Source organism: Echeneis naucrates, chromosome 3 (genome assembly GCF_900963305.1).
Source record: "Echeneis naucrates chromosome 3, fEcheNa1.1, whole genome shotgun sequence".
Lineage (NCBI taxonomy): Eukaryota > Metazoa > Chordata > Actinopteri > Carangiformes > Echeneidae > Echeneis > Echeneis naucrates.
Genome location: NC_042513.1, coordinates 23,171,118 through 23,198,937, shown reverse-complemented (window position 1 = coordinate 23,198,937; position 27,820 = coordinate 23,171,118). Strand labels below are relative to the sequence as shown.

General features: G+C 42.3%; 1 protein-coding gene across 1 annotated transcript; it reads left to right on the top strand.

Moving 5' to 3' along the window:
* atosa (atos homolog A) lies at nucleotides 1-26,987 on the top strand. The gene is made up of 12 exons (XM_029498974.1): nucleotides 1-119; nucleotides 18,442-18,626; nucleotides 19,398-19,594; nucleotides 20,380-20,505; nucleotides 20,773-22,705; nucleotides 23,130-23,255; nucleotides 23,976-24,064; nucleotides 25,079-25,175; nucleotides 25,492-25,650; nucleotides 25,746-25,814; nucleotides 26,152-26,351; nucleotides 26,451-26,987. Exons 1-12 carry the CDS (start codon nucleotides 89-91, stop codon nucleotides 26,602-26,604), a joined length of 3,366 nt encoding a protein of 1,121 aa, XP_029354834.1. The 5' UTR covers nucleotides 1-88; the 3' UTR covers nucleotides 26,605-26,987.
* Nucleotides 26,988-27,820: the final 833 nt, after the last annotated feature.

Below are 27,820 nucleotides of genomic sequence, written 5' to 3'. Positions count from 1 at the left end.
AGGTGGGGGGTTGGAGAGTGGGGGGGGGAGTGAACACCGTGGTGTTGCTGTGTGTGATAGAACAAGAGAAGACCCTGAAGGCCACCTGATGACACTGGACAACATGAAGCCCGAGCGAGGTACGTGGCGAACCAGAAACAACACAACACACACACACACACACGGATCTTTGAGGGGGGGGCTCGATGGTCAGTGAGTGGGGCAAAATATGCATTTTCAGCTTTTAAGTGGACTGACTGTACTCATTACCCCTGAGGGAAGAATCAGGCCAGGGAGTTATGTAACAGCTGGTCATCCTGGTCACTGGTTATGTGAATTAACAAAGCCTGACCCAAGTAAATGAGGACACTTACATACAACATACATTTGCTGCTCTAATTTTGAATGTTAACACAAACATCAGATGATTCTGTCGCCCCCCCCCCCACACACACGCACCACACACCTTTTTCCCCCTTTGCCTTAATGTTTAGCCTACACGCTCTTCTCACGCCAAAGACATCATTCTGTTTTCATTTGCTTATCTTTGACAGTCCCTTGCATAGGGATGCTGCAAAATGCTCTTGACACCCACCCTGTTGTGGAAATAAGGATCCTGCCTTATGCTCTGCAACCTGTTTACATGTCGCTGTGGCTGCAGCAAAGGGTAAATCGGAGGCGGAGGGGACACCCTTGTTTGTTTATGTGATTATAATAATATTACTATCCTATTAATTTATTCTGAAAGAGTCTGTTGATACCTATCTCTCTGCTGTGATACGTCATTAAGCATTGCATACGCTCAAAAGCTAAACGATTCACTCAATAATTGAATGGACATGGTTGTTTGTGATTCAAGGTATATTAGGCTTTCATTTGTTTCCAAGAAAACAATGGTAGCATACTTGAAGGTGTGAAGAACCTCTGTTCTCAGACATGATGAGATCAGCTGCAGTCAATCAGGGATAGTCTATTTGTTTGTATAGGTTATGAAACAGCAGTGAGGTTGCTGGCTGGTGTAGGTAGGATCCTCCTTAGAGCACAATATTCTGGTAATGGAACTCCTCAACACACAGTAAACACGTGCCCTATATGGGCCTAGACTTTTAACCCTAGCCTTGCCTTGCTTTCATGATCCTTTATATAGAAGCATTGGCCCCAGACTTGTATGTTATGTGGCTTGTCTGAGTACAGGGCACATTGACACTACAGTGTAATTATAGCCAAATAATGAAGCTTAAAATGCTGCATCTGCATATCTGATACTGGTTGAGACAATACCCCTCAAATTGGGCAATATTGAAATGTTTTAGAAACAGACACTCTTCATGTGTCCCTGCCTTTTATGAACAAAAAAACATAGCTGTTTGGCTGATGCACATGAGTGCAGTGCATCTGTTCTTCACCCTTCATGGATTGTCACCATGTCAGGTTGGCTTGCCCGCTGTCATGTTCCAATTGTGAGAGCTTGTGCCAGTAGAGGCTGCTCCACAGCAGTAGCTCCCTCTTTGACTGGCAGATACTGCGGTGCTATTGTTATTTGGAACATGCTGTACCATTCCTGTGGTGGAGATACCAGATTGCTTATAGGCCAGATGCCTTCCTTCTCCTGCCTCTCTCTTGTCTTTGCTCTCAGGGAGCAGGACTGCAGTGGCGAAAGCAGCTGTGTTTTTAGTAGCCTGGACCATATCAAGGCTGAGCTAAGCATAGATGATCTACTTGCAGTGCTCTTCACCCTCTAGGTTGAGACTTCTTAGGAGACCCTAACTAGAGTACGTTCAAGCAAAAGATTTGAACAAGTCCAGACATATGCATCTAAAACTAACACTCCTGTGTCAGGTCTCACAGGCAGTGACCTCCTGATCAGATTGGTGTGAAAAGTCAAGCTAAGGCTTTTGGGGGAGGGGCGGTGATGAGGCAGTATAATCACGACCTGGCCGCCCATATCTTGGCAAAAGTGACACTTTTTGCATATTAAGGGGACACTATGTGCACTTATTATGATATATGATATTGAAATCATCAGATCAGATCAGTGTTTGTACTGATGTTGACCTTAATAATCAGATCCCATATAAGCACAGTCTCTTAGTCACTGCTGTAAAAAAACAAATTCTCTAAGTCGCCTACAACAGTATTTTTTGAAGACATGTAATAGTTTATTATAATGATAAGAATATTTGTGGATGAATTTTCTCACAGACGCTGGGAAAGTGATGGCTTTTTTTATCGCCCTTTTTCCTTCCACCAGGAAGAATGCTCATAAGTCATTCAACACGATGATGGAGAGAAATTGAAAATTGAAAAACAAAAGGAGCTGGAATCAGTTTGGAGCCCTACATCAGCTATAAATCAAAGTTCAGGTCTCAGAGTTTGTATCAAGAGGAAGTAAACCGCATTAGTCTGTGTCTTCAATGGGTTCTGTGTTTCAACCAGGGGAATGTTCTCAGAAATACATGCAGCATCCATGTTTTTGTTATAATGCTAGAAAAAGAGCATTTATGTTACGCTCAGGGGCCTAAGTAGAGTTATCTGACCTGTTGTTTTTCTGAGTTCTGTGAGTCAGGATGGTGTGTGTGCGGGTGTGAGGAGAGAGTGAGTGAGTGAGTGTTACAGAGAGTACACAACAGATTGCTGTTGGCCTTAATAAGCGCTGTGCCGTTGAACCATGTGGCTCAACTGACAGCGTTTAACAGGTCTCATAAAGAGCAGCTATGGAAAACTGAGGACCTGTTTACACCAGTTGGCTAAAACAGAGCCTGCTGCATCAGGTTTCAAACTGTTTCAAATGACGCGTGGTTGTTCTGGAGTTGTGTTTTTGTTTAGTTTTTTTTTTTTTTTTTATCCCAAAAGACATCATTTTTATAATATGTCATTGTCCTTATATCCTTGATCCAAGATGACACTGGGATTGGTTTCACCTAAAAACAGGTTGCTTTGGCTCAACTGTGGCCCTTTTTTAATAACCAGATCAGTGAACAAGAAGACTTTACATAAGTTGGCCATATGAGGTCATATGGTGTCAGAGTAAAACTCTGACAATGGTCTGACGTAGTGCTTGCTCTGTAATGTCCTCAACCGCAGCTCTCAGTTTCTCCCTCTCTTGGACACATTTTAAACAATATACATAGTGATGACTTCAGAGCTAGTAATGTTGGAGGGGCTTATTCAGCTGGCACGGCTCAGAGCTGTGTTCTTGCTCCCTGTAATGTTATTTGGTGTGCTAGTATGGCAGTGCTTCCTGTTTGGAGACATTAGTCCCTGGAGGAAGAGTTGAATAATGTCCACCCCCACCCCGACACACACACACACACACACACAACTTACTCACTGCCTGCCTTCTGCCCTGTGCTCAGTAAGATTACAGCTGCCCTGAGATGTCCCAGACACATGGCGGCGGATCAGAGTATACACTCTCACTGATGAGAGACCCAGATAATGCAGAGTGACATACACTGTCCTGTACAGCACCTGCTTGGCCCTGTGTTGTCTTTGCCTCTTGTTGGCAGTGATTTACCCCATGTTGTAGCAGGAGGTCTCCACAACAGGTGCTCTCTTGTGTTTTACTCCCCTCACAGAGTTGAACTCCATCTGTATCCTATTGGCATGTTTTTTGGGAACATATCAACCAATACTGATTGAAAAGACTGTTTTTATACATCCCATCACTTTCCATCACTTCTTTGCATAGAAATTTTAAACTAATGTTGATTGTATATCGTAAAATACAGTGAATCAACGTTGATTTCCACATTCTAATAATTGAACCATGTTTTTTTTCCTCACTTAAAAATTTTATGTCTAGGCACACAGTTGTACAGTTGGAATTGATTCCATGAACTAGTTTAAGTTGACATAAGTGCTTTTCTGTATTACTTTTTCAACACAACACCACAACCATTTACTGACCCATCTCCCCTCAACATGGATATTGGACTCTCCATTGTACAGCGAGATTCATAGCTGCCTTTTGCAATGAATACCGATACTTTGCATTCGGCTATACTGGCCCCCAGAGTAATCAGCCTAAATCAATGCTGTTGTGACAGGTTGGACTTTAAGTAGCCTAGTCGCTGTATGGGATTGTGCACCCAGTTCTCCCAGTCTACTAACGCTCTTACATAACGCTGGAACATTTTATTTAGCACACCAGCCTTTAATCAGGACACATTTACAGAGTTAGACTATATGGATATACTATATATTATGTATAGTTTGCTTAAGGTCACTGAAGTCACAGTTAGCTGTTTCCTCACTTGCACACTCAGACATAAAACAAGTGTACATATTTATAGCATCTTCTCCGTATTAAGGCATGGCGTCAACAAGGTGTATGGACACAAAAATACACCACCCAGACTTAGAACTGGACTAGCTGAAGCAGCATGGGTCACGTTTCTGCTGCCAAGGTGCCACTGAGCCAGTGATGTCATTGTCTTTGTGTTCGTCACATCCGCCTGCCCCCGTCGTTCCTCAGAGCCAACCAGCACCCAGCACTGTAGGAACAGGAAGAGCCATCTGGACCTGTTGTTTTTTTCTTGGTGGGGGTGGTATTTTTGTGGGGATGATCTATCTTTCTTCCTTCTCTATAACAATTTGTGATTCTCTATTTCTGTCTGTCCTTCATGCATCAAGTTTGTCCTCGCCTGTATTACCTGTAAATGACTAGTATTGTTTCTTATGGTGTCTTTAGGTCTCATCAAACTCTGAATGAATTAGCTAAAATTAAAGGCGAAAGGGCTACTGAACAGGATTCGTACAGTATATATTTGGTTGTGTCAGCAAACGATTTAAATAACATTATATTATCTCAATGACCATGACCTAATTCAAGGTGTCTTCCATTTTGCGTCCTTGTCTCCACTGTCATCAAAATCTTTGATGTGAAATATCCACCGTAGATCTGTGTTGAGCTTTAAATGCTTGTTACAGAAACCACACAATACTGAAAATAACAGAAATTAATGAGTTTCTTTAAGTTTCTTAAAAGCATGTACATGTATAGCCTCTAACTCTGTGCCATATAAATACACAATTGATGCACCATCCAGACTTAGTGCTCTACTGACAGAAGCAGTAGGCCTATGGTTCATGTTATTGCTACCACTGAGCCAATGATATTTGCATAGGTGTATGTCTTCTATTCTGTGACCTCCATGAGCAGGGAAAACCCTGTACAGGTAACTCTGCCTGTCTTTGATGTTGAATCAACTTTCCTTCCCATCACTATGCTGGTCATACCCGTTTTATTTCACTCCCCTGTCATCTCTCTTCATCTCTTGATCTCTCTCTGAGTTCGCATCACAAAAAGCCCAACTATTGTAACACCTGATAATATTGAAAACAAACCTAGATCTGTCCAAAATAGTAAAAGGAAATACATCATAGAAGGGCCTGACAGAATTACCAGAAAGTTGATGCTCACTAAAGATATATCGCAAGCAAATGAGTCAAATTATTACATGTGGGAATCTTTGACTGTCTCACGATAGAACATGTCTAGGCTAATTGGTGACGATTGGGCTACAGCAAGGAATTGCGGCCCCTCCCACCCAGCTCCTAGACCAGACCAGACCAGACCAGACCAGACCAGAGACTGGACCCCTCCACAGACTAGAGACCAGACCAGACCAGACCAGACCAGACACCAGACCTCTGCAGAGACTAGAGACCAGACCAGACCAGACACCAGACCTCTCCAGAGACCAGACCAGACCAGACCAGAGGCCAGACACCTGCAGAGAGAAGAGACCAGACCAGAGACCGGACCCCTCCGAGACTAGAGACTAGACAAGCCTAGACGAGCCACCCTTCCATAGAAGAACTGGGAAAAAAAAGAAAAAAATATATATGTGGGAAAATTTTTAATGGAGTTTGAGTAATTGGGGTACTCTAAATCTTTGCCTTCAACGAGTACGGGGCCGGTTGAATCTCTCTTTCCTCCATTATTGTAGTTTCCTCATTGTTTTGGTGCTTACCGTGCATGTGTATCTTCTAGAACTGGCTCTCTGGTGACGTCAGGATGTCCCGCATCCAAAATGGAGGCAGACAGCCTGTGGATTTGTTTTATTTATTTTTTCAAATCGATTTTGGGACATTTTAAATCGATTCTGAATCGTAGTTAATGAGAATTGCGACTCTTATATGAATAATTCTTTGGAACACCCCTACAAATTATGTGTTTTTAGTAATCTGTAATGAGAAATAACTATGCTTCGATTTATTTATTTTTTTTTATATTTTTTATATACTTGCCGCTGTCGCCAAGTGCTGGCTCATGGGAGGATATGTGGGGTCTCTTTAAATAATTTTATAAAGAGCTTGATCCAGACCTGCTCTATATGTAAAGTGCCTTGATATAACTTTGTTATGATTTAGTGCTATACAAATAAAGATTTGATCAGCTTTGATTTATATTTCTTGAGTCAGTCCCTTTTAAAGCTAAATATCCAGATAGATATTTTTGATGAACATGATAAAGTTTGCTTATACCAGACATTGTATTAAAATATTACAAATCCTCACCATACAGAAATAAAGAACCACATTTTTTTTGTCAGATATCCCTGATTTATTTCAGTCGTTTAACGCTGATATTGACTGCCTAGATTGACTGGAGAGGCTGGAGCCCTTGTCAGGTTTTAGGTTCTGTTACCAGACACCACACATCTTTGGTTGCAAAGAGCGTTGCATAAGCAACACTTTAATCAGTTTCAGGTACCACTTACCTCTCATCTGTTGTTCTCATGATGACAGTGTGCTTTTTTTGGCCCAAAGGGGCCCATCGGAGATGTTTCAGAACTGAAATATCTAATACTAACATGAAGCAAGAACAAGCCAACTAGAAGTTAGGTTGGAAAAACATTCCTTTGTGAATTCAGGCTCAGAGCTATCACTGATACTAATTTATCAGAGGGAATCTAATACCGATTCTGATGGGATAATTGATCTATCCCTCATGTGACCTAATCTTTTTACGTAATGGAATCACAGATACACAAATGCCTACACAACCAGTATCCATTAACAGAGAGCACCTTGGGGGCTCATTGTGGAGGCGTTAAGCACATTGTTTATTAAAAACAATGTGAGATTAAGTTAATTTAAGACTCATCGTATTTATCCTCTTTCTTGTCCTCCATTGCCTCATCTCATCTCTTTCAGGTTGACCGTCAGCCTATGTAACTAAACTTGACTTTAAGAGGGTAGATCTTTGTGTTTGCTGACAAAAGCAGCCTCTAATTGACAAATAGGCCTACATGAAGCAGAACAATGAAAGGTAACAAACAGTCAAAAGCCTGGCCATTGAGGGCAGATTAGAGATCCAGTACATCTTTACCAAGAATATGGTGAGGGTTTTTTTCCAGTCATGTCAAGACTTTGACCTTGACTTTCCTGTCTCATGCGGTTATTTCCAGCCTCCAACCACCTCAATCTGCTTGTACCACAACTGACACACTTTTCACATGGTCCTTGGAGCTAAGCTGCTTTGGTTGTTCCATTTGGACTTCCCTTTGCTGAATTGGCATTGACAACATGGAGAGGTCAGAAGCCTCTGCATTCATGTTGGACAGGGTGGCTCGTGTTACAAAGAGAGAGAGGCTGGTCTGGCTGGTCTGCCCTACTGCCCTACTAACCCCCCCCCCCCCGACACACACACACACCCCAGCATTCAGCTCAAATGTTACCAATGGAGAGGACATGGATGTGTCACCAAATTCCAACTAGTAGTTAAAATGGTCTTCCCCTTCTTGCCAATGAACCTGAAATTTTTTTTAATTTTTATAAAGTACAAAACCTGACAGCTGGTTTTACAATAAAAGTGTGTAGACCAAGTGTGCATTGTGGATGCTAGATTAGGCAGCTCTGAATGACTGCTGGCTTGGCTGGGGCTTAGTAAGTCCCACTTTGACCACCTTGTCCAGTATTGCTGTACCTGCTCCGCTCCACTTACATAACAGGCATTAGTTGGACAATAGATTTCCAAAGGGCTGCTCTAGCCTGAAAAAAGGGAGCTTAGAGGCCAGCTACAATATATGCAAGCAAGGTAAAAAAGGGCAATATGGAGGACACTGGAAAGCTTAGGTGAGTTAGATGATCATTTTTGTGAAATCAGGACAGATGAGAACGAGGAATGTAATGTGAGGAAATGGTCCCTAACCCTAACCCTAACCCAATGGTTATATTTTTTAATCTCAAAAAAGTTTACAAGGTATAATATTTTTTCACCAACAGTATACTTGAAATTTATTTTAGCTTAATGCATTTATACCTGGTAGCTGCTCATTCCAGTCTGCATCTCAGCAACTCATCTAAATAATGGGGATTTACGTAAGTGTTTCTTAAGTTGTTGAACAGGCAGAGGGTGTACTGTATTTCTTTGCTTGTCTAAAATGTTGCAGTAGGTCCATCCAAGGGGATGTAGAGATATTCACACTATAAATAAATAAATAAATAAATATATTCAGTCAGATTCAAAGCCAAGACCAGCTCATTTTACTCATTCTAACTGGGTGTGAAATTGACTGGTGTCCTGCAGACTCTGCACTCCTTCATCCACCATTACCTAACCCTGATTGGCCTCTATTGTAACCAGAGCTTTCATCATACATCCTGACCTAATATTGTAAGAAGGTATGAACAGCAAGGGTGATTTTAGAGGGATTTGTCTGCATGGACTCAACAACAGTTCACAGCAACAAGTCAGCTATTGTATATTTCAGCTGAATGGCCTGTTAATGTTACACATACAACCATAGAGCTGCATATAGATAGCATAAGATGTAAGAAAATTATGTCCTGTTTTTTAATAAATTCATATTCACTTTTCATACTTTCAGCCACCAGCTTGACTACACCTTGGTAAGACTGACAGGAGTAATGGGCTTTTGGCACATTTTCACCTACTGGCATGGTGTACAGACAGGAATAGAGGCATGATAACGTGGAAGATGTTTTAATTAGCAGACATGATGCATCATCAGCCTTTAATGGCTTTTTCCACATGCAACTTGCACATAGCCTCCACATTGGCTAAGTTTTGTCTGTAAAGCACTTCTGCGTCATGATGAAAACTTTTTTCCCAGTGGCTCAGAGCTTGTTTACCATGTGACTTAATGAGTCTGCAAGTTGTTCAGCCTCTGAACAACAGCTCTGTTTGTGGTTGACAATAATGGGTGTTAGAGAGGGGGCAAGGTGGTTTGTAAGTCTGGGCGAGTCTGAGTGTGTGTATGTTTGTTCGCCGTGGGAGAATAATAGCAGCTGAATTCACTAAACAGAGGAAGGGTTCTCCTCAGCTGGAGCTGTACTGACGCCCCTCAGCCAATCAGGACTTGTTGCTATGTCTGCTCTGAATCTGCCCCTTTGTGTTCCAGAGTGGGAGAGAGGGACACTCACACACATGTCATAGAGCCCAAGCACAGTCTTGAAGGCACATCTCACTAAATCAAGTGGGAAGAATGTGGACAAGTATTGAGAAAGGCACAGTGAGTCTAAGTAACCACGTTCAACTTGACAATGGCTGTAGTTTATTTGTTAGATATTTAAAATATTTGAAATGTTTCAATCCAACACATGAAGTTAAACCCAGATGATCCTCTCAGCAAAAACATGGCAGCCTCTTGGCAGACTCAGGTTCCACTTCCACTGTTTTTTAATCTCATAAATTGTACAAAAACAGGAAAGGTGAGTTGGCAGTGACATGCAAGTCATGTTATAAAACACTATGGAAACACAGCTGGCTCTGTTATTATCATTGAAGTTCAACAAGGAGCCCTCTGCTACTTTACCATGCAACAAAAGTAAGGGAGTGACGTAAATACTCATAGACACAATCAGGGAAACATACACATCTACACTAGCACAAGAGAGCATTTGATCACATTAACAGCTTAACATGCAGAGCAGCGTCACTCTCAACGCACAATACATGGAAATGGTATTACAGTCCTACCACAGCAGACCCACCAACAAAAAGTCAAATGGAGTTAGCGCACAACACTGCACTGGCAGAGCACAACAGGAGAATTAACTGGCTACAGAGACTGATGTGTAACTGCAGCTGACTGTCACATAAAAGACGGATATGCAGCTCAAGCCTACACACAGACGTTCCTCAATCACTGTGACAGGAAATTTTAACCAAATGTCTCTGTTGCCTTGGCAACTCTTATCCCTTAATTTTTCTGAGCCTTTCTTCCCTGGACAACAGTTGTGATCGTTGATCACTGTTGAGCACCTCCCAGGACACTCAGCCAGGGGAGAAATCAGTGAGGCTATGTGTCCTTCCTCCTCTGACACAGCCTTTCATTTTTTAGCGTAAAAAGGAAAACAGATAGTTCTTGGATTTTCTGCAGGGCTGCTCAATTAATTGTGTCTTAAACTGTAGCTCAGTTTTTGCTTTCACAGAAAATTTTGCTTTATTGAAAACATTTAAATTCCCCACAGGTGTGTTGGATAAATGGATGTTTTGTTTGACTGTATCAATGTCAGTCTGTTTTACATCAGTAAATCAAAATTGCTGCAAGATAACTCAAATGTGCTAGCTTGTACAAGAATGGATTAGCTCTATTAGTATTAATTTAGTTGTCCAAACCTATTGTCCTCATATACCTGTTCACATATTTTCAACATAGAAATTGCGAGACCAGTTGTAGCAACTCATTGGTTGTGTGTAAATTATGGGACTCTGCAGTAACTGTGTGACCTGATTTTACTTCATTGTTCAGTTATTCAATCACAAAATATTGATGCCATGACACTGGCTCTGTTGGATGTTTAGACAGCAGCAATAAATTGTCTAGATTTGATTGGCTCCAGTTCTTTGTGGTTGGCCATCCTTTTATATTTAGCACAGTAAATCAAAAAATTGCTTGGATTGTATTTAAAGTGAAACATTTTTGGTAACAAACTGGTGAAATGTTACAATCCCTTCTAGAAATGTTACATAATCACTGCAGGTCCGGAATAGCTGATGATGTCATGGCAATGGAAAGTTTGAATGTGACAGTTGAGTGCTCTGCGTCTGCTTTATTGTAACCCTAACCCATGTTATTACATATTCATACATGCCGATTACAAGCTTTTGTACTGGCCTTTATGTTTTGCTCTTGTATATATTTGGACCCACAGTCTTGTGAGGCACTCATGGCAATAGAAAATGTGTATGGAGGACTGCAAGCAAGCACTCATAACCCTTCAGATGTATAGGGAAAGATGATGTACTTTAACTGGTCTTTCAGACCAGCTGGTCTCCAAATAAAGTGAGACTGCAGAGCAGGCCATGGAACAGAGAAGACGGCATCGCAAACAATTCCCATGGTGGTAGAAATGCAGTTGCCAGAGCTGCTGACACTTCAGATCCGCCACCTGCTTTGCTAACAGTACATTTGAGTATTTGAAATACTTCGCTATGTTCTTTATTAGTCTTGGGTTATCCACATAGTGGGCATCAGCCAACCTTCAAAAGCCCACCCCAGTGGTGGATTTTAAGAGAGCCCTCTTTGTAGTTGTTAGATAATCTATGAGCGTGATGTTTTGGGAAGGGTTAGATTAGTTAACTGGCTATAGTGTGTATCAATCAAAGTCAGCATTTAAGCGACTAACTTGTGCCTGCTGGAACTTTTCTCGTGATCTTGCAATTACTTTTATCACTCCATAGTGTATGACCACAGGCGGCTGCTGCAGAAGCCCTTTTTAAGATGGGTGCTGCTGGCAGACACCGTCACAAAGTCATCAGATACTTGATTGTGGGAACTTACACTTTGAAATCAGAGAGAGAAAAATAGAAAATGAGAGCTACCAAGTTGCATCTATATTTATCTCACCGGGGGCTGCAGTAAGGAGATTTAGCATGGAGGAACTGTGTAATCTCTCTTCCTGCCTCCATATAGACATTATAGAAATGCAGTTTTCTCTGTGTTCACAACTGCACAGTTCTTGGTGATTTAGAATCACATTTCCGTTACTCAGAATTGAATGTTTGTCTCTCATGAATAAAAGAAATGTCTCCAATCTTTTAGAGCACATGGAAATTTGACAAGTGCTGTGATGCACTGCTTAATTCGGTGCAGCAGCAGTCCATCATATCGTGTTCTGTGGTGACAGTTCAGTTGTTGCTGTGGAAATATGACAGAGCAGTATGAATTGTTTGAATGTTTTTTTGACTATCCTCTTCGAGTACATCAAAGGAGAATGACCTAATTTTTCAGTACAAGCACAGCAGAAGTTCTGTTAAATTTAGATTTGTTTCCTTTTCCTTCCCTCTTACCTATGCACAGTTGTAATATGAAGTGCTGTGTTTTACTCTACTAGTCAAGGCATGCTTTGCAGAAGGGATGTTGTGTATGAATGATGATACCACTGCATAAAGGTATACATAAGATGACATTTGGGATATCACATGGCCTTGATGTGTATTTGTATTTGCATGTTTGCTTTGGCCTAACCATATTTGAATTTGTTCACATTTCAAGGTCATGCCATTACAACATTACTTTTTTCCCTTGCAGTAAAATCTTATCTTAAATTTTTATGTGTTCAGCATTTTTAGTGAAGCAGTGACTAAAAACGTACAAATGCAGAAAAAAAAAAATTTCCTTCGACAAAATCTCTTCTTCTTCCAGCAGAGCACACAGAACCTTCACCGTTATGACCCACTGAGTTGCAGCTAGATATCATTGTGTGTTAAGCTGACACACCTCAGTGACCTCAGCACAGGCTGCACAGCTGCACAGGAGCTGCATGGAATTGCCCTTCACACACTGGCACACACAGACACACACAGACACATACACACTCGCTTGCTCCTGGAACACTGATTATCAAGAGTCTGCAGGTCCTTGAAAAATAAATTCAAATTAATGAAAAAAAAATAAAAAATAAAAAATCTCCTGATTCCTCAGAATCTTAAATACCCTCTGATATCCTGTCTGCTGCTTTTTCATCAGAAATGGGTCCAGTAATACAGACCTTTCCTCCCTTAGTTTTATTACTTATTCATCTTGAGAAAAGTGACTCGTCCCCACTGGAGCACTTAAGGTTTTTAGTGAGTTGCACAGGGGAAAGTCAACAGGAGCTGTGGACAGCTGGAGAGTTATTTATTTACCTCCACAACCAGTCTGAACGTTTAAACTGCAGCAAAGCAGTTACTGTTGCCTTGTAGCTTTCATTATGTTTTTGTTTTATCAGTGTTTCTCATCTCATTTAGTTTGAATATTAGACATGGAAATCTGGTATTGTAAAATTCTGTCTGACACATCTGTCGACCATAGTCTCTCTTGTATTGAAGACCTGTCTCACAAAAAGACTAATAACTTCCTATTGTGTAACTGGCAGTTTTTGCTTGAGGGGTGTGTTTTGAAGGTGGCATGGTGGTTAGTGCTGTCTCACCCTTGCTGCAAAGCCCTGGGGCCTTTCTGTGCCATGTTTCAATGTGCTCCCTGTACAAGCTTCTGTGCCTGGGTCTAATGCTAATTGTTGAGCATTGTTGTGAGCGTAAATGGTTGTCCCTGTATGTCAGCCCTGTGATGGACTGGTGACCTGACCAGGGTGAACCCCATCATGAATGTCAACTGGGATTGGTTTCAGCCCACTTAACACCCAAACAGATAAGCTGTATAGATAATAAATTGACAGATAGGTGTATTTTGTTGAACTTCAACTCAGATGATGCAACACATTAAAAAGTACAATGTTAACTGTAGCTATCTCAGTCAGACTTCTCTGGGACCTGTTTCTGTTTCTCATCCGATATCTGTCCCTGCTTTTCCCTTTGCTCTCTGCTGACTGTGAAACTTCTCCTGCCCCCCCAAAAAAGCAGAAGCAGAAATTCTAAAAATGACAATCAGCTGATGCAGATCTCATTTAATTTGCCTGTTTGTTTGTTTTTTCCTGCAAGATTTCAAAGATTTCCAAGAAATCCATGTCAACTGGAAACACTGTTACAATGACTTCCCTTTTTAATACGCTGTTGTTTCATCAAAAATCTGCCTGTAGACCATCTCACCGTCTCTCCCTCTTTGAATTATGTCTCATGTCTCCCTGGCTGTTACGCTGCAGTATTATCTCCCCAACACAGACACATGACTGAGGTATGAGGAAGGGCTAGAAAGACTCTAGCAGGGCTCTTTACTTCATTTGGCCACAAACAAATGACACATGTGGAGTGCAGCACCATCTGAGCCAAAGAGGATGGGAGTGGTTTTTGCCACTTTGGCTACTTCCACAGCATTCAAATTAACTGTGAGTTTATGTGTGTGTGTGTGTGTGCGCGCGTGTTTAAATGTGTATTTGAAGAGAGCAACACAGCTTCTGCTACAGGGACAGAGTCAGTCATGCAGGGATTGTGAGGCTGCAGTTCCTGGATTAATTGGTCATCTTTTCTGTATGTGTGCTTGTCTCTCTTTTTCTCCCTCTCCCTCTGTCTGTCTTTGCACCTTTGTTGTTAAAACAAACCACTGCATACACAATAGAAGCATTGATCCCAGAAACGCATACTGGCATTACAGGCTTCAGCAATGTTACTGCTACCACACAAAAGTGTGGCTTTGTGTTACTCAAAACGTAGAAAAGCATCAGATAAGCGGCACAAAACTGTTCATTTGCCTCTCTGATAGATTTTAGGTAATGATGAATCACACTATGCTGTGTGTCAGTGTGTAACACAATTTTAGCTATCAAGGCTGACCCCTCTACTGCTGTCCTGGGGGACTTTTTCCATCCCACATGATTCTATACTGATCTGTTGGCCAGAGGACACGAAGACAGCTGAGAGGTGTGTGTGTGTGTGTTTTTGTGTGCGCGCTCACATACAGGCCGAACCAGCTGATCTGTAGGCGTGAATCCAGCTGCACCCGGTGGCAGGCGGTCACAGGTCTAATAATAAGACGCCTGAATCCAAATCCGACCTGTTACATAATTCACATCGCACATTATTGGGGGATGGAGGAGGGGTCACACGCATGTTGAAAAGAGAAAGACCAGTGCTCCATTATATGTCATGTTTTTAGGTTTGGATCTGTGAAGTGGAGATTGCATCACCAAAGCCTCTTATTTCCAAACTGGACTTAAACCTGATTATGCTTTCCTTGATTGTAATGTTTTCTTTTTGTGTTTCTTAAGCTGTGAATGCAATCGGACAAGGAGAGAAGAAGGCAAGCAAGGAAGTGACAAACCTAAATTAATTCAGTCACGCAAATATAAATTGTTGGGAGATGGATTTCACATTTTAAAGGGCGGAGGGGCAGAAATGAATCAGTAACGGTCCAGTGGGAGGTGGGGGTGGGGGTTGAACATTGAACCCCGCTTGTAAGGCTTAATGATTGGCAAACAAAGTGGATTGTTACAGAAATTCACAAATTTGTACCAAAGGCAGGATTAGAGGGTGGTGATCTGCATTTAATGATTTTTCCCTATCTGAAACGGCAACTCCTCTTTCTTTTTTTTTTTTTTCTTCTTTAGTATCATTTTGTGTTATCATTGACATTTACATGGTAGAGTTCGCTCCTTTTGAGGACAGCATTTTACCAACTCAAGAACATCAACAGAATTAAAAGTTTTATCATCCCAATAGTACAGGCGAAGTTCATCCATGCGTTCATCTCCAGTAGATTTGATTACTGTGATGGTTTTCTGACCGGACTTCCCATAAGGAGCTACAGCTGCAGTTCATCCAGAACGTTGCTGCTAGAGTTTTAACCAGGACAAAGAGATCAGAGCACAAAACCCCAGTTTTAAAATCTTTACACTGGCTGCCAGTCACTCACAGAATAGATTTTAAAAGATTTTAAAACCCTGCTGCTAGTTTACAAATCACAGAACAGTTTGCGACCAGAATCCATTTTTGATATGTTTAGAGAATATAAACCTGGCAGGACTCTTAGATCCATGGACTGACTGAACATGGAGAAGCAGCATTTAGCTTTAATGCTGCAAATAAGTGGCACAAACTGCCAGTTGAGGTTGAATCAGCACCAAATGTTGATACTTTTAAATCCAGGTTAAGAATATTTCTTTTCTCATGTGCTTATGCAGGAAACCTGAACTGTACTTCTCTTAACATATCCAAACTGCAGCATATTCAATCATTTTAATTTAATTTTTAGGATTTTATGACAGATTTTATGCGTGTTACTGTTCTTACTTTTCTCTGTATATTCTCTGCTTGTATATAAAGCACGTTGAAGTGGTTTAGTGCATGATGTCCACTATATAAATAAACTTGCCTTGCCTTATATCTGTGTGAAGGTTACATCCTTTTCTGGCTTTTATCAGTTCTACTGCATTCTGGTCTCCTTCAAACTTCCATTTAGGCTATATTTCTTTGATTTGTATGCGTGTGAAAGTGTGTATGTGCGTGCGCGCACTTGCAGGCTTTATAGGAATGTCCTTTTCTAATATGGCAGCCTAAAGAATGACAGCTCTCATCTATATGTACACGAGGTGGGCCCCTTGACTAAATCGGCCATCACTAGTCCTTTGTTCTGCACTGCACATGTGCGTATATGTTCCTGTGTGTGTCTGTGTGCTTTGTATGTTTTCAGTGGCTTTGTATATTTTGTGGATGGTGAATTTGTTTATCATAGCTCTTGTTTTTTTGTGTTCCTTTGTGTTTTAGTTATGTATAGTGTTTCCTTTTAAACGTAAGTATTCCTGGAGTTGGTTTTCCTAGAAAGCAGCAATGTGACACCCTCTGTGTTCACATGATTGGGGCTCTGCGTGTGTGTCTCTGGAGGGGGTGTGGGTAGAACAGCCTTTCTCCGAGGCTCTTTTCCCCTTGCTCCATTAATCACAGTTTTGCTTCCCTCCCTTCACCTATCCCTGCTTCTTGCCTCCTTCACAATGTGTACCTTCCGTCCAAGTCCCCTGAGGGCATCATCCTTTCCCAGTTACCCCAGTCGTCAGGGTGTATTCCTTAACCACAGCTCACAGCTGTATGTCCACTACATTCAAAGGCTCAGGAATTAAACCTTATGACCTTGAATCTTGACCTTTGTCATATATTACTCCCTCCCTCAGGCCCCTAATGCTCTCTTGCTGTTGGTCTTTTTCTCCCTTTGTTTCTGATTCAAGCCCACAAAGAAAAGGAGGTTGTCCCTTAATATAGCTTCCCTCTCCATCTCTTTGACTCTGAACGTATTCAGCCTACAGCTGGCTAACAGACCTCCTTCTTCCCCTCCCTCCTTCGTCATGTTTTGTGTTGGAGTGCACCTTTCTCCACGTGCAGCAGCAGCTCAAAGGCATGTAGGAGGAGTTCCCTGAGAGGAATGTGCGTGACTGGCTGGCTGGCAGCAATACGTACACACACACACACACACACACACAGCTCACACTTCTGCAGAGCCAGCTTAGAGGGACTTTGTTCTTGCCAGGCCTGCCCTGAAGGGAGGAGGACAGTGTGTCTCTGTGTGTGTTTAGGGACCTGAGGACCTGACAGCATCAAAAGATCAAAACGTTAAAAAAATGCACATAGTTGTGACTCCTATCTAGATGAAGGCAGGCGGGGTGAGCCTTCCATTGTAATTCACTTATCTTCAGTACAGCTGAATTTTTTGCTTGTGGCCTGTCAAAAAAGAAAGCTACAATTGTCAGTGCTGCTGTGTATCAGCTGACCTCCTACGGGATTTTGGGAGTTTTCTCTGGAGGAGCACAGGAGATAGACAGCCAAGACAGGCTCCTCAGCCTTCTGCTAAAAATACCCCACTTTTGTTCTTAGCATCAATTATGACACAAACAGAGCAGGGTTGGTTAATGTTGCTGAGATAGGAGACATACTGATAAGTCACAACTACAGCTGAGGAACATTTGCCTAGTGAATAATATTGAAAGACAGTGGTTGAGTATGAACTGTAGTTCAAATGCGTCTTTCCACTTCAATATAACTGTAAATCTCATTATGGTATAGTCTGTTTTTCAGGGGTCAATGTTTGATTCAACCTGACTCTGTCCTGATACCCAGTTCAGCCCCACCCTAACACAAACTGTTTGAGCACTGGGTGGTGCAACAAAGCTTCCCTATTTCTGTCCTGTATTGTCCTCATATCTAGATGAGTTTTTGTTTATGAATACTCTGTGAGTCAGTATGAATGATGTTAATATCGGAATGTGTTTTTGTTAGAGTGGTTTAAGAGAGAGCAGACTGTGTGTGGCTTCACCCCTGAGATCAGCTGATGGGCAAGGTCTAAATATATTCCTTTGAAGCAGTCAAACTAGAAAATTTGTGTCATCCACTGCCTTCCCCCACACCCCTTCTCCAAACAGGCTTTTCTAGCCAAAGTTAATAGCAGCATCCACGTCAAGCACAAACATAAGGATTACCACACACAACACAAGTTTTATTTCCCCATCAATGTTCACAGCACAGAAAAAAAAATAGCAGTTTAAATACTTTTAGTCTAGTTTGTCACTTCTTTAAGTGAAAAGCAAAAAGCAGACACTGGACTTCTATTTGTTTGCCTTCCCCAGATGCAACGGAGGAGTTTTTCGAATACGATGCAGAGGAGTTCCTGGTGTTCCTGACCTTACTCATCACAGAGGGAAGGACACCAGAATATTCTGTGAAGGGCAGGACTGAGGGGCTGCACTGTCCACCAGCCCAGTCGGCCATGCCACCTCTTCACAAGCACGAATGCAGTGACAAACTGCCTCAGGTAGCACATGTGAACACACATTTGTTTACACATTCCTTATTGTCTTTTCCTCTGTAAATGTAAAAAATTTTTAAAAAAGCCAGTCAGTTCTGTTCATTTTACTTGAGGTTGTTGCTCTTTCATTTGAGTCATTCAACTCATGAACTGGGGCTTACATACCAAACAGTACAAATTGGTAATATTTTTTTTTAGTGATGGCATTTTTTCAGTATTACTTACTCAGCTTGAACAAAGTGTCCACCCCTCACTGTGTAAAATGCAATTCAGCAACACTACAGCTTCTGAAAAGACCAAAAAGTTGAATCCACATCACTTAAACTTTTTAACCATACACTAGAATAAAGATGGATGAAGCCTCAATGATGTCACCCGCACATCTCTAAAAAAGAGTTTTGAAATTTGGTGTTGGCTGCTCCACCCTCTCCATTTTGGCAGTGCCTGACTCCATCCAACATGTAGTTAGTATAAAACTGGAAGAAGAGAAGGGGCATGTGCTCAATCATTCAATGTATAATAATTTTGGCGAGCACACACGCCTGTTAACATCGTATGTGTGTGGTTGTTAATGACTGAGGGAAGACTAATTCATTCACTAGCTATTTGTCAAGTTATATCGAAGGCTAACTTTATCGTTTTGAGCTTATGAGTAATCCTTACATTGGGCTGATGTGAGGGTCAATTTAGTCCCATCTGCTCTTCCCCAAAATTTCAAGATGTTGTGTTTGCTAAGGACCGCTAACCTTCCACCTTTGTCTGCTGGTGTGTGTCCAGTGTCGGCAGGCAAGGCGAACCCGTTCAGAGGTGATCCTGCTTTGGAGGAACAGCATCCCCATCATGATCGAGGTCATGCTCCTGCCAGACTGTTGCTATGGCGATGAGTGCCCCCCAAGTGACCCCATCAGTGACCCAGTCATTAAACAAGATGCTCTGCTATTAGAGAGATGGATCCTGCAGCCAGTTCCAAGACAGTAAGACACACTCGTTATTTCAATCATGGTGACATTTCATATTTATACAAAATTCTATTCTGGCCAACATATTGTTTAAAGTTTGAAGTTTATAAGAAATACAGTATGTTGCACAGTGTTTCAAGCTGCTGCAGCTTCCATTCATCCATTACTGTCTTCAGTTTACGTTTTCAATGTGTTATTAAAAACAGACAGCCTGGGTCTCATTGTCAAGTACAGATAAAGACCATCAGTACATTTAGATTCTTTCATAGTTACCTCATTCAACAAAAAATTCTGGAAAGGGAAGGGGGTACCAAGTTTCTAAAACAGAAGAGACACCAATGCCACATCAAGGCACGGATGGGTTGCATGAGTAAAAGCTAAAATCGTGCTTAAACAGTGTGGAGATGAGCAAATGTACAATCTGGTACAGGTTCCACCAGCAGGTCTGAGCATGCACCATAATTGATAGTTGATACATGCTTTTATTGTTACAAAGGTGCAAAATTCAGATCATTAATAAACAGAAATGTTTACAAAGCATACAATAAGATCAAGCCTAAAAAAACTATTTGGAAGAACCATGAGGAAATTAAACTGAAAAAGCGAAACAATAGACTTGGCACTCGGAGGGTTAATTAGCCTGATTTTGGCCCAGTTTCCTACTCACATGTGTAGCAACAGGGAAGACTGCTTGAGAAAAACACACACACACACACACACACACAGATATTCCTGAACTGTGTTCTCATTAAACTAACATACTGGCACATTTCCACCTCTTTTAACCGTGTTTTTAATAGAAGCGGTGATCGTTTCATTGAAGAGAAGACCCTGCTGTTGGCTGTTCGCTCCTACGTCTTCTTTTCCCAGCTCAGCGCCTGGCTCAGCGCCTCCCATGGCATTGTCCCCAGAAACATCCTGTACAGGTCAGACATAGCACTCACTCAAGACACTGGTGGGTGGAAGGCTTTTTATTCAGGCTGTTGGAACAGATTATTAAAACTGCAGGAAACTTGATCTAAAGTTTGGTTATTTTAAAGTTTTAGAGGTAGGTGTAAATATATGTGCAATGTGGTTTAATAACTGAATTACAGGAAGAGAAGCTGAATATCCAGGGACTCTGATAATGCCTTGATATTTTAAGATTAAGATGAAACAATTTTCTGTTTATTCAATTTCTCTTTTTCAAACAGGATCAGTGCTGCTGATGAGGACTTGGTGTGGCAATTCTCCCAGCCGCCTTCAGAGCACATTTTCCCCGTCCCCAATGTATCCCAGAGTGTTGCACTGCAAGTTCGTGTCCAGTCACTCCCACGACAACCAACCTACCCCACCCTAGCCTGCAGCATCCATACTGGTCTGCCTCCACTTTACAGCAAGACCCACAGCCTCAGCCCAAACCTCAACAGCCATGGTGGCCTGCCCACCCTAAAAAAGAACCAGGACCCCAGCAAGGACAACCTCCTTCACAACTCTAACATATACAGCAAGAGCTCCAACTCCATGTCTGGCCTTCTGCTCAATGGATTGCCCATTCCCAATCTTCCCATTAACAATATCCCCATTAATAGCCTTCCTCACACAGCTGTGCCACCTCCCTACAGCAAGAAGAGCCAGGAGTCCAGTGAAAACCATGCGTATCAGAACGGAGAGCTTCCTCCGGTCAACATCCCCCAACGTCAAGGTTCACCACTGTTCCACAAATCCTCCCACTCCCCCACACCGTCTCGTTCCCCCTCTCCCCTTCCCACAAGTAAAACAGGGAAGTGGCTTTACTCTGCTCTCAACGGTTCACCCGATCCCATGCAAGTGGAGGACTATGGTTCTGGCACTAACAGCAATGAGCGGTCAAAGGGACCAATCCCTGAGCCACTGAGAGCCTTTAAGAATTTTTCCTTGGCTGAGCCACCCTGCTGCCCTTCCCCAAGGCCGAATGTAAATGAAACAAACCCCCTGATTGGATCCCTGCTGCAGGAGAGGCAGGAAGTTATTGCCCGCATCGCACAGAGGCTCAACTTCTGCGACCCCACAGCACCGCCAATCCCTCCTGGCCTTTTTGCTTCTGACAACCCTCCCAAAGCCATGTGGGGCAGTAACCACGATGACATAACTGCCAATAAGACCAAAGAGCCCGAGGGACCGCCCTATGAGTCTGTGGGGCGTGTATGGCCTAGTCCCTTCAACACACCTGTGACTGACACGTCTTTCAGCAAACGGGAGAGCACCTCTCCTAAACCTGCTGCCTGCAGGAAGCTGAAAATGACTGAAACAAGAGACAGAGAGGAGGAGAGGAATGGAGAGAAGGAGAGGGAGAGAGAGAAGGAGAGAGACAGGGAGAGGGAGAGAGACAGGGAGAGGGAGAGAGAGAGAGACAGGGAGAGGGAGAGGGAGAGAGACAGCTCCCTCATCGCCCAAGCAGTACAAGACATCACTAGACTCATCCAGGAGAGACTGTCTGTCCCATCCTTGTCCCCCAGGCACAGTAGAAGCAGCAGCCCTCTGCACCATACACACACAACAACAGTCACACACACGGTCCGCACATACTCGCACACTACACACATCCCCCAAGCCTCACACACTGCCACCAACGGCTATACGAATGGCCATATACCCAGCCACGAACCTCACAGAGGCAGCACACACACTGCTGCCCCGCATGCGCCTGTTTGCACAGACAAACCCCGAGCCGATCTGGGGACCGAATGCCATTCTCCCCGGGCCCAAAATGGTGCTCACTTCACACTTGATGAATCCTCATTCAAAGGCCAGTCCTACACACAGGCTGGTCAGCGTTTACGAACTCCCCCACAGGAAACGCTAGGAGTCAGGACATCCAGCAGCCATGAAATTCCCTCTGCCTCCCCCATCCTCGAAAATAGCCCAAGGAATGCCCAGATTTTTAGTTGGATTGGCAATGATGCCAGCCCAGCCATGAACTGTAACTTTAGCCACAACCACAGCAAGCCTCAGCCTCAGCCTCACCCTCACCCTCAGTCCCAGATGCAGATGCAAAACTGCTTGCAAGCCCAGGCCTCATCGCTCCAGGATGAGAACCAGGCACCTTCGGAGTCTGGATGTTCCCGTACCTCCAGTCCCGACATGACCCCGCCTCCTGCTGTACTGGTAAGGGACTTCTCATCTTAGCAGGTATTGATCATCCATATGGTTTTAAGTGGTCACCAATAAAGTCTACACCTATCCCAGTTGCCATGCTTTGTCACTCCCAAGAGGATATTTGTTTTAACTACATAATCAAGTGATCCCAAGAAATGTCTGTAACTTCTTAAAAATCTGCAAGTTGTTACTTCCACAATTTTTTTTGATGGGTTAAACAAACAAAATATGATTTGTTAATAGTGAGTTCATTTAAAAACAGACATGAGTATCAAACTACTTCTTAATTTAATTGGTAGACCTTTTTTTAAATGAAACAGTTATATGTGGTGCTGCAGTGATCATAAAAAGGGCATATGATCCAACAGAATATGATGTAATAAATACAGATGATTTACTTGTGGCTCAGTCTCTCTCCGTCTTTGTGCCCCAGCGTGCACACAGCCCCTCCCCTCTGCGTCCCTGCAACAGCTGGAAGAAACAAAATCGCCACTCACTAGACGCCACAGCAACCAAGGCCTTCCATCCCTGCACCGGCCTGCCACTGCTCTCCAGCCCTGTAAGACACAAGGACACACACAACCTCACACTCATTACCACATTCTTATATTGAGATACAGGCTTAAATACACACTCAGTCATGATTAATGGTCAGTGTCCATGCGGTTTTGTTCGTCATAACACCACGCTCACAACCCTTTATTTCTTGCCATATGAAGCATTACTCACACAATACTTTCATCAGGCTTGTGAAACACTCAGAATATCTGGCAGCAGCTTTTATTGCTGCTGTGCTACTGAGTATTTGCAGAGGTTAATGTCCACACAGAAACACACACACCAACACAGACAGGCAAAGGCAAGTGACTCATCTGTGCCTCATTGGCCAAAGAAAGTTGTTGTACTGACTTTGTGTTGATCAAGACGTGAAGTAATCTTACAGTTTCCTGTCCTCTGATCTGTCTCACTCACATATGAAAACACTAACATGTGTTCACACACTCATGGAAACTCTGTGGTTTCTCACTAGCACACAAGTTCACATTCACGTAGAATATGATCACATGTTGATACTATGAATGAATTTGATATTTTAAACGTGTTTCTCCATTCATTGAAAACTATTTGCACAGCTTCTGCTTTTAAATGTCTGTCATGTGGTCATAATCCTCTCAATTTGACATTCTGACAGAAAAAAAAACAAAGTTCCTGATTTAGTCTGTGATAGTGATTCAGTTTTTTCTTGGTTAGTTTATCATGTATTGTGTGTGTGGTGCAGGTTCCTCAGAGGAAAGCTCAAACAGGCTACTTTGACCTGAACACCTCTCTGGCTGGCTGTAAAGGTTTGCCCTGGGCCTCTGGGAAAAGGTACGCATTTCCTCACTTGGGATATCTGTTACTGTAGTTACACAGAGTGCTGCTCAGTTTGTCCACAAGAAGGAGGTCAGAGCAGTTTGACAGGTTAAATACAGTTTTATTTAATCACTGTTAAAGGACAAAAGATTTTTTTCTTCTTCACTTACCTCCCACATCATCTGTTGAGTATCGTACCATCTGGATCAAGTTACTCATACTGTTCAACGCCATTTTAAAACCTGCTTGTTCTTCTCACTTTGCAACATTTCAGCTGTTACTATATGCAACTGAAAGCAAGGGAAACTCATCTAACATAAATACTTGATAGTGTTCTATCACGTTTCAAGATAAAGCATTACCATAAGAGTTTTTTTTTTTACTTAACTGCCAGAATTATCAGAGATCTTTATTAGACAGAACTTTTGAGGCAGTTACATGCAATAGGATACAGAACAATAGAATGTAGAAGAACTGTTTGTGTGTGCAAAGATCAGACAATAGGAGTGTTGTTCTGTGTGGTAATGTTAGGTCACTCCTGTTCTTCTCACGCTGCCACCTGCTGAAGCTCTGCTGTACCATGACTGCATTCAGAATCACACGCTTTCAGCTTAAAATGGCAGACATGAGTGAGCTGGCTGTACATCCACAGAGCTCCATGGGTCTGCCTACACCAAGCAGATGTGGGTGGCAGCTCAGTGCTGCTTTTGAAAAAGCAGATGTTTATCTAAGTTTAACATTCAGGGTTCAAAGTTTCATTTCAACCACAGAACGAATTCTGGTCATTTTTCTCTAAAGCTTCCAAACATGGTTTTCACTTTTGTTATCTATTTAATCTGAAAGATGTCAGGATTATAAACCCTTAAGATGGCTGATGACGCTTTTGTTTAGACATAAACTTCAGTCTCACCCAGGGCACCGGCCTTTACCGACATACTAGGAATCTTTGTCAGGCAATCACCTCAGGATGCTGGTGCACACCCCATCCTGAGAGCAAGCTGATCAGGTCTGTGTCATTTATCGCTTCAGGGTGTGTCCAAAGAGAGAGGGGTACCAAGATGAGTCACAGCAGCTGTTCAGTGCCAGCGCTCCACCTGCCAGTCTCAGTCTGCTGGGAAACTTTGAGGTAAAATGAGCAAACACCCTGACAACCTTAGTCTTTTTCCATCTTAGCTCACTAAACAGACATAGTACTCACAAAGCGAAGAAGCTGTCCGCCCTTCTTCATTAAAGTGGAAAACAGAAAGCTTTATTTATTTATTAATTTTTTTTTTACCGTCTTACCTAAGAGCTTTGCTCATAGAATAAAAACTGAGTTTCTGCCATTTTCATCAATTGTCCTTGATGGAGATAAATCAGAGGTCAATGTAAAAATCATAAATGTGTTGTCTGAGAGAGGAATAAAAAGGATTTCTGTGTAAAACTGAACCCTGTTTCTTCAGGAGTGTGTGCTGAATTACCGCCTGGAGCCTTTAGGGACAGTGGAAGGTTTCACAGCGGAGGTGGGAGCCAGTGGGTCCTTCTGCCCCAGTCACCTGACCTTACCTGTGGACGTGTCATTCTACAGCGTCTCCGATGACAATGCTCCATCACCATATATGGTGAGATGTTTTTTTGTTGTTTTTTTTTTTACCTGCTCTATCTCGTTCTTTTTCTAGCCAACACATCATTTAACTGGTTATACGTTTTCTCACAGGGTGTGATCAACCTGGAGTCCCTGGGGAAAAGGGGCTACCGTGTACCTCCATCAGGAACCATTCAAGTGGTGAGGAAACTTCTTTTTATGTTGAATTGCGATAGACTATTTGGATTATGGTGAACAAAAGACTGAGAACAAAGAGTAGATTACCCCCAGTGGCCAAAAGACTGAGAGACCCCTAGTGGTTATAGAGGGATGCTTACAGTTCTACAGAGAAGCTTGATTGTGTTGCAGTCTTGAATGTTTTTGTTGTGATTATACATATGAATTTCATCGGTGCTTTCCTTCATATACTTTAATAACGTCATTCAGATCTTACATACAGTGTGATGTTCATTTCACATATCTAAACTGATGTCATGTTTTGTTTTGTTTTTTGTTATACCTGTCATGTATCACCCAGACCTTATTCAACCCCAACAAGACGGTGGTAAAGATGTTTGTTGTGATGTACGACCTACGAGCCATGCCAGCTGGACACCAGACCTTCTTACGCCAGAGGACCTTCTCTGTTCCCGTCCGCCGTGACACCAACAATCAGACCAGCAGGAAGCCCCTCACCCTGGGCCAGGGACGGACCTTGCGCTACCTCGTACATCTGAGGTTTCATTTTGTCATTTTGTTTCTATCCATCAACATAGACAATCCCCATGTCCCCTTATTCATCGTCTTTTTTTGTCTCTGCCTTCTATTCCAACAAAGGTTCCAGAGCTCTAAGTCTGGGAAGATCTACCTCCATAGGGACATCCGTCTGCTGTTTTCCAGGAAGTCCATGGAGGTGGACAGTGGTGCTGCCTATGAGCTCCAGTCCTTCACAGAGTCCCCAATCGACCCTCCGTTCTCTCCCCGCTGCTGAGGCCGGACTCCTTCCCTCCTCCTTTCCTCCAGGCAGGCACACTACCGAAGCTTCAATCACCTCAATGCCAGCGGTAGACTCTTACTCAGCCTATTAGGCTGTGGCTAGAATTTGAAAAGAGAAGAGATTTTGGGAGAGCATCCAAGAAGAGTCACCTGGCATGTGCCCAAAATCTTCAGTTTCATCCCTTCTGTCGCACAGAGCTGATAAAGGGACATTAGCAGCCTGGGGGGCCTGGTCGGAAATGAAACATTGTTCTTTAAGTGCACGGTTTTTGATCAGATAGGGGTCAAAGGTGATATTTATGAGGAATACTTCAGATCCTGTTCTCTTGTCAGATTATTGTTCCCCGTGTTGTGTGCAACAGGAGAGTTTAGAGAACAGTTTTTTTTTTTTTTTTTTTTTGTTTTTTTTTTTTACAGAAGCAGTTATACTGCTAATTTATCTAAAAAAAAAAAAAAAAAAAGTTTACTCGAACCAAATGTTGATTGGACTTTTACTCGACTCATTGAACATTTGAATAGCTAAATTAATTTCTATATAAATACAAGACCCTTTTAACGGTAAAAGGTTTTGTTTTAAATCTTTAAATGTTAGATTGATCGAACTGACGGTGAACTCAGCTTTGACCCTGTGTTTCCTGAGCCTGGAGCAGAGGGTGAACTGGGGTAGCAGGCTGTGCTACAACATCGTTCCCCTGTCCAAAAGAAAAACACATAGCATGGACCACTAACAAAGTCGAACAAGCAATCAAGCTCGATTCAACTGAAAGCATCACAGCAGAACATCAGAAGTGCACTGTGGATTTTTTTTCTCATTGTAACTGGAAATGAAACAGAAAATAGTAATATTCTAATACTTTTGTACTGTTACAGAACCACTTTATTGGAAGTGTCGCAATAGAAAAAATAATTTAGTTAGTGTTTACACATTCACTTTCAGTTTACTTATCATCAGTTTATTTAATATTTAAATTAATATTTCAGTTACTACTTGTGACGTCTGTCATGCTAAGATGATGTAGTGCAAACTGTATATCATAGTATGTATTTTTGACATTAATATTCAAATCTGGAAAAAAATATATCTATATATCTTCTAAAGCAAACTTGAGTTCTTCTCTGTCTCTGTTTTATTTTTTTTCCCAGCATGCTTCATGTTCTACCACTTCATCTCCGTACAGAAAGACCCTGGGTTGGGGAGAAATACTGTAGGG

Coding starts and splice junctions, on each gene's coding strand:
- atosa (XM_029498974.1), top strand. CDS start 89: ATGACACTGGACAACATGAAGCCCGAGCGAG. Junction 22,706..23,129: donor CCCCGCCTCCTGCTGTACTG/GTAAGGGACTTC, acceptor TTTGTGCCCCAG/CGTGCACACAGCCCCTCCCC. Junction 24,065..25,078: donor CCCTGGGCCTCTGGGAAAAG/GTACGCATTTCC, acceptor TTATCGCTTCAG/GGTGTGTCCAAAGAGAGAGG.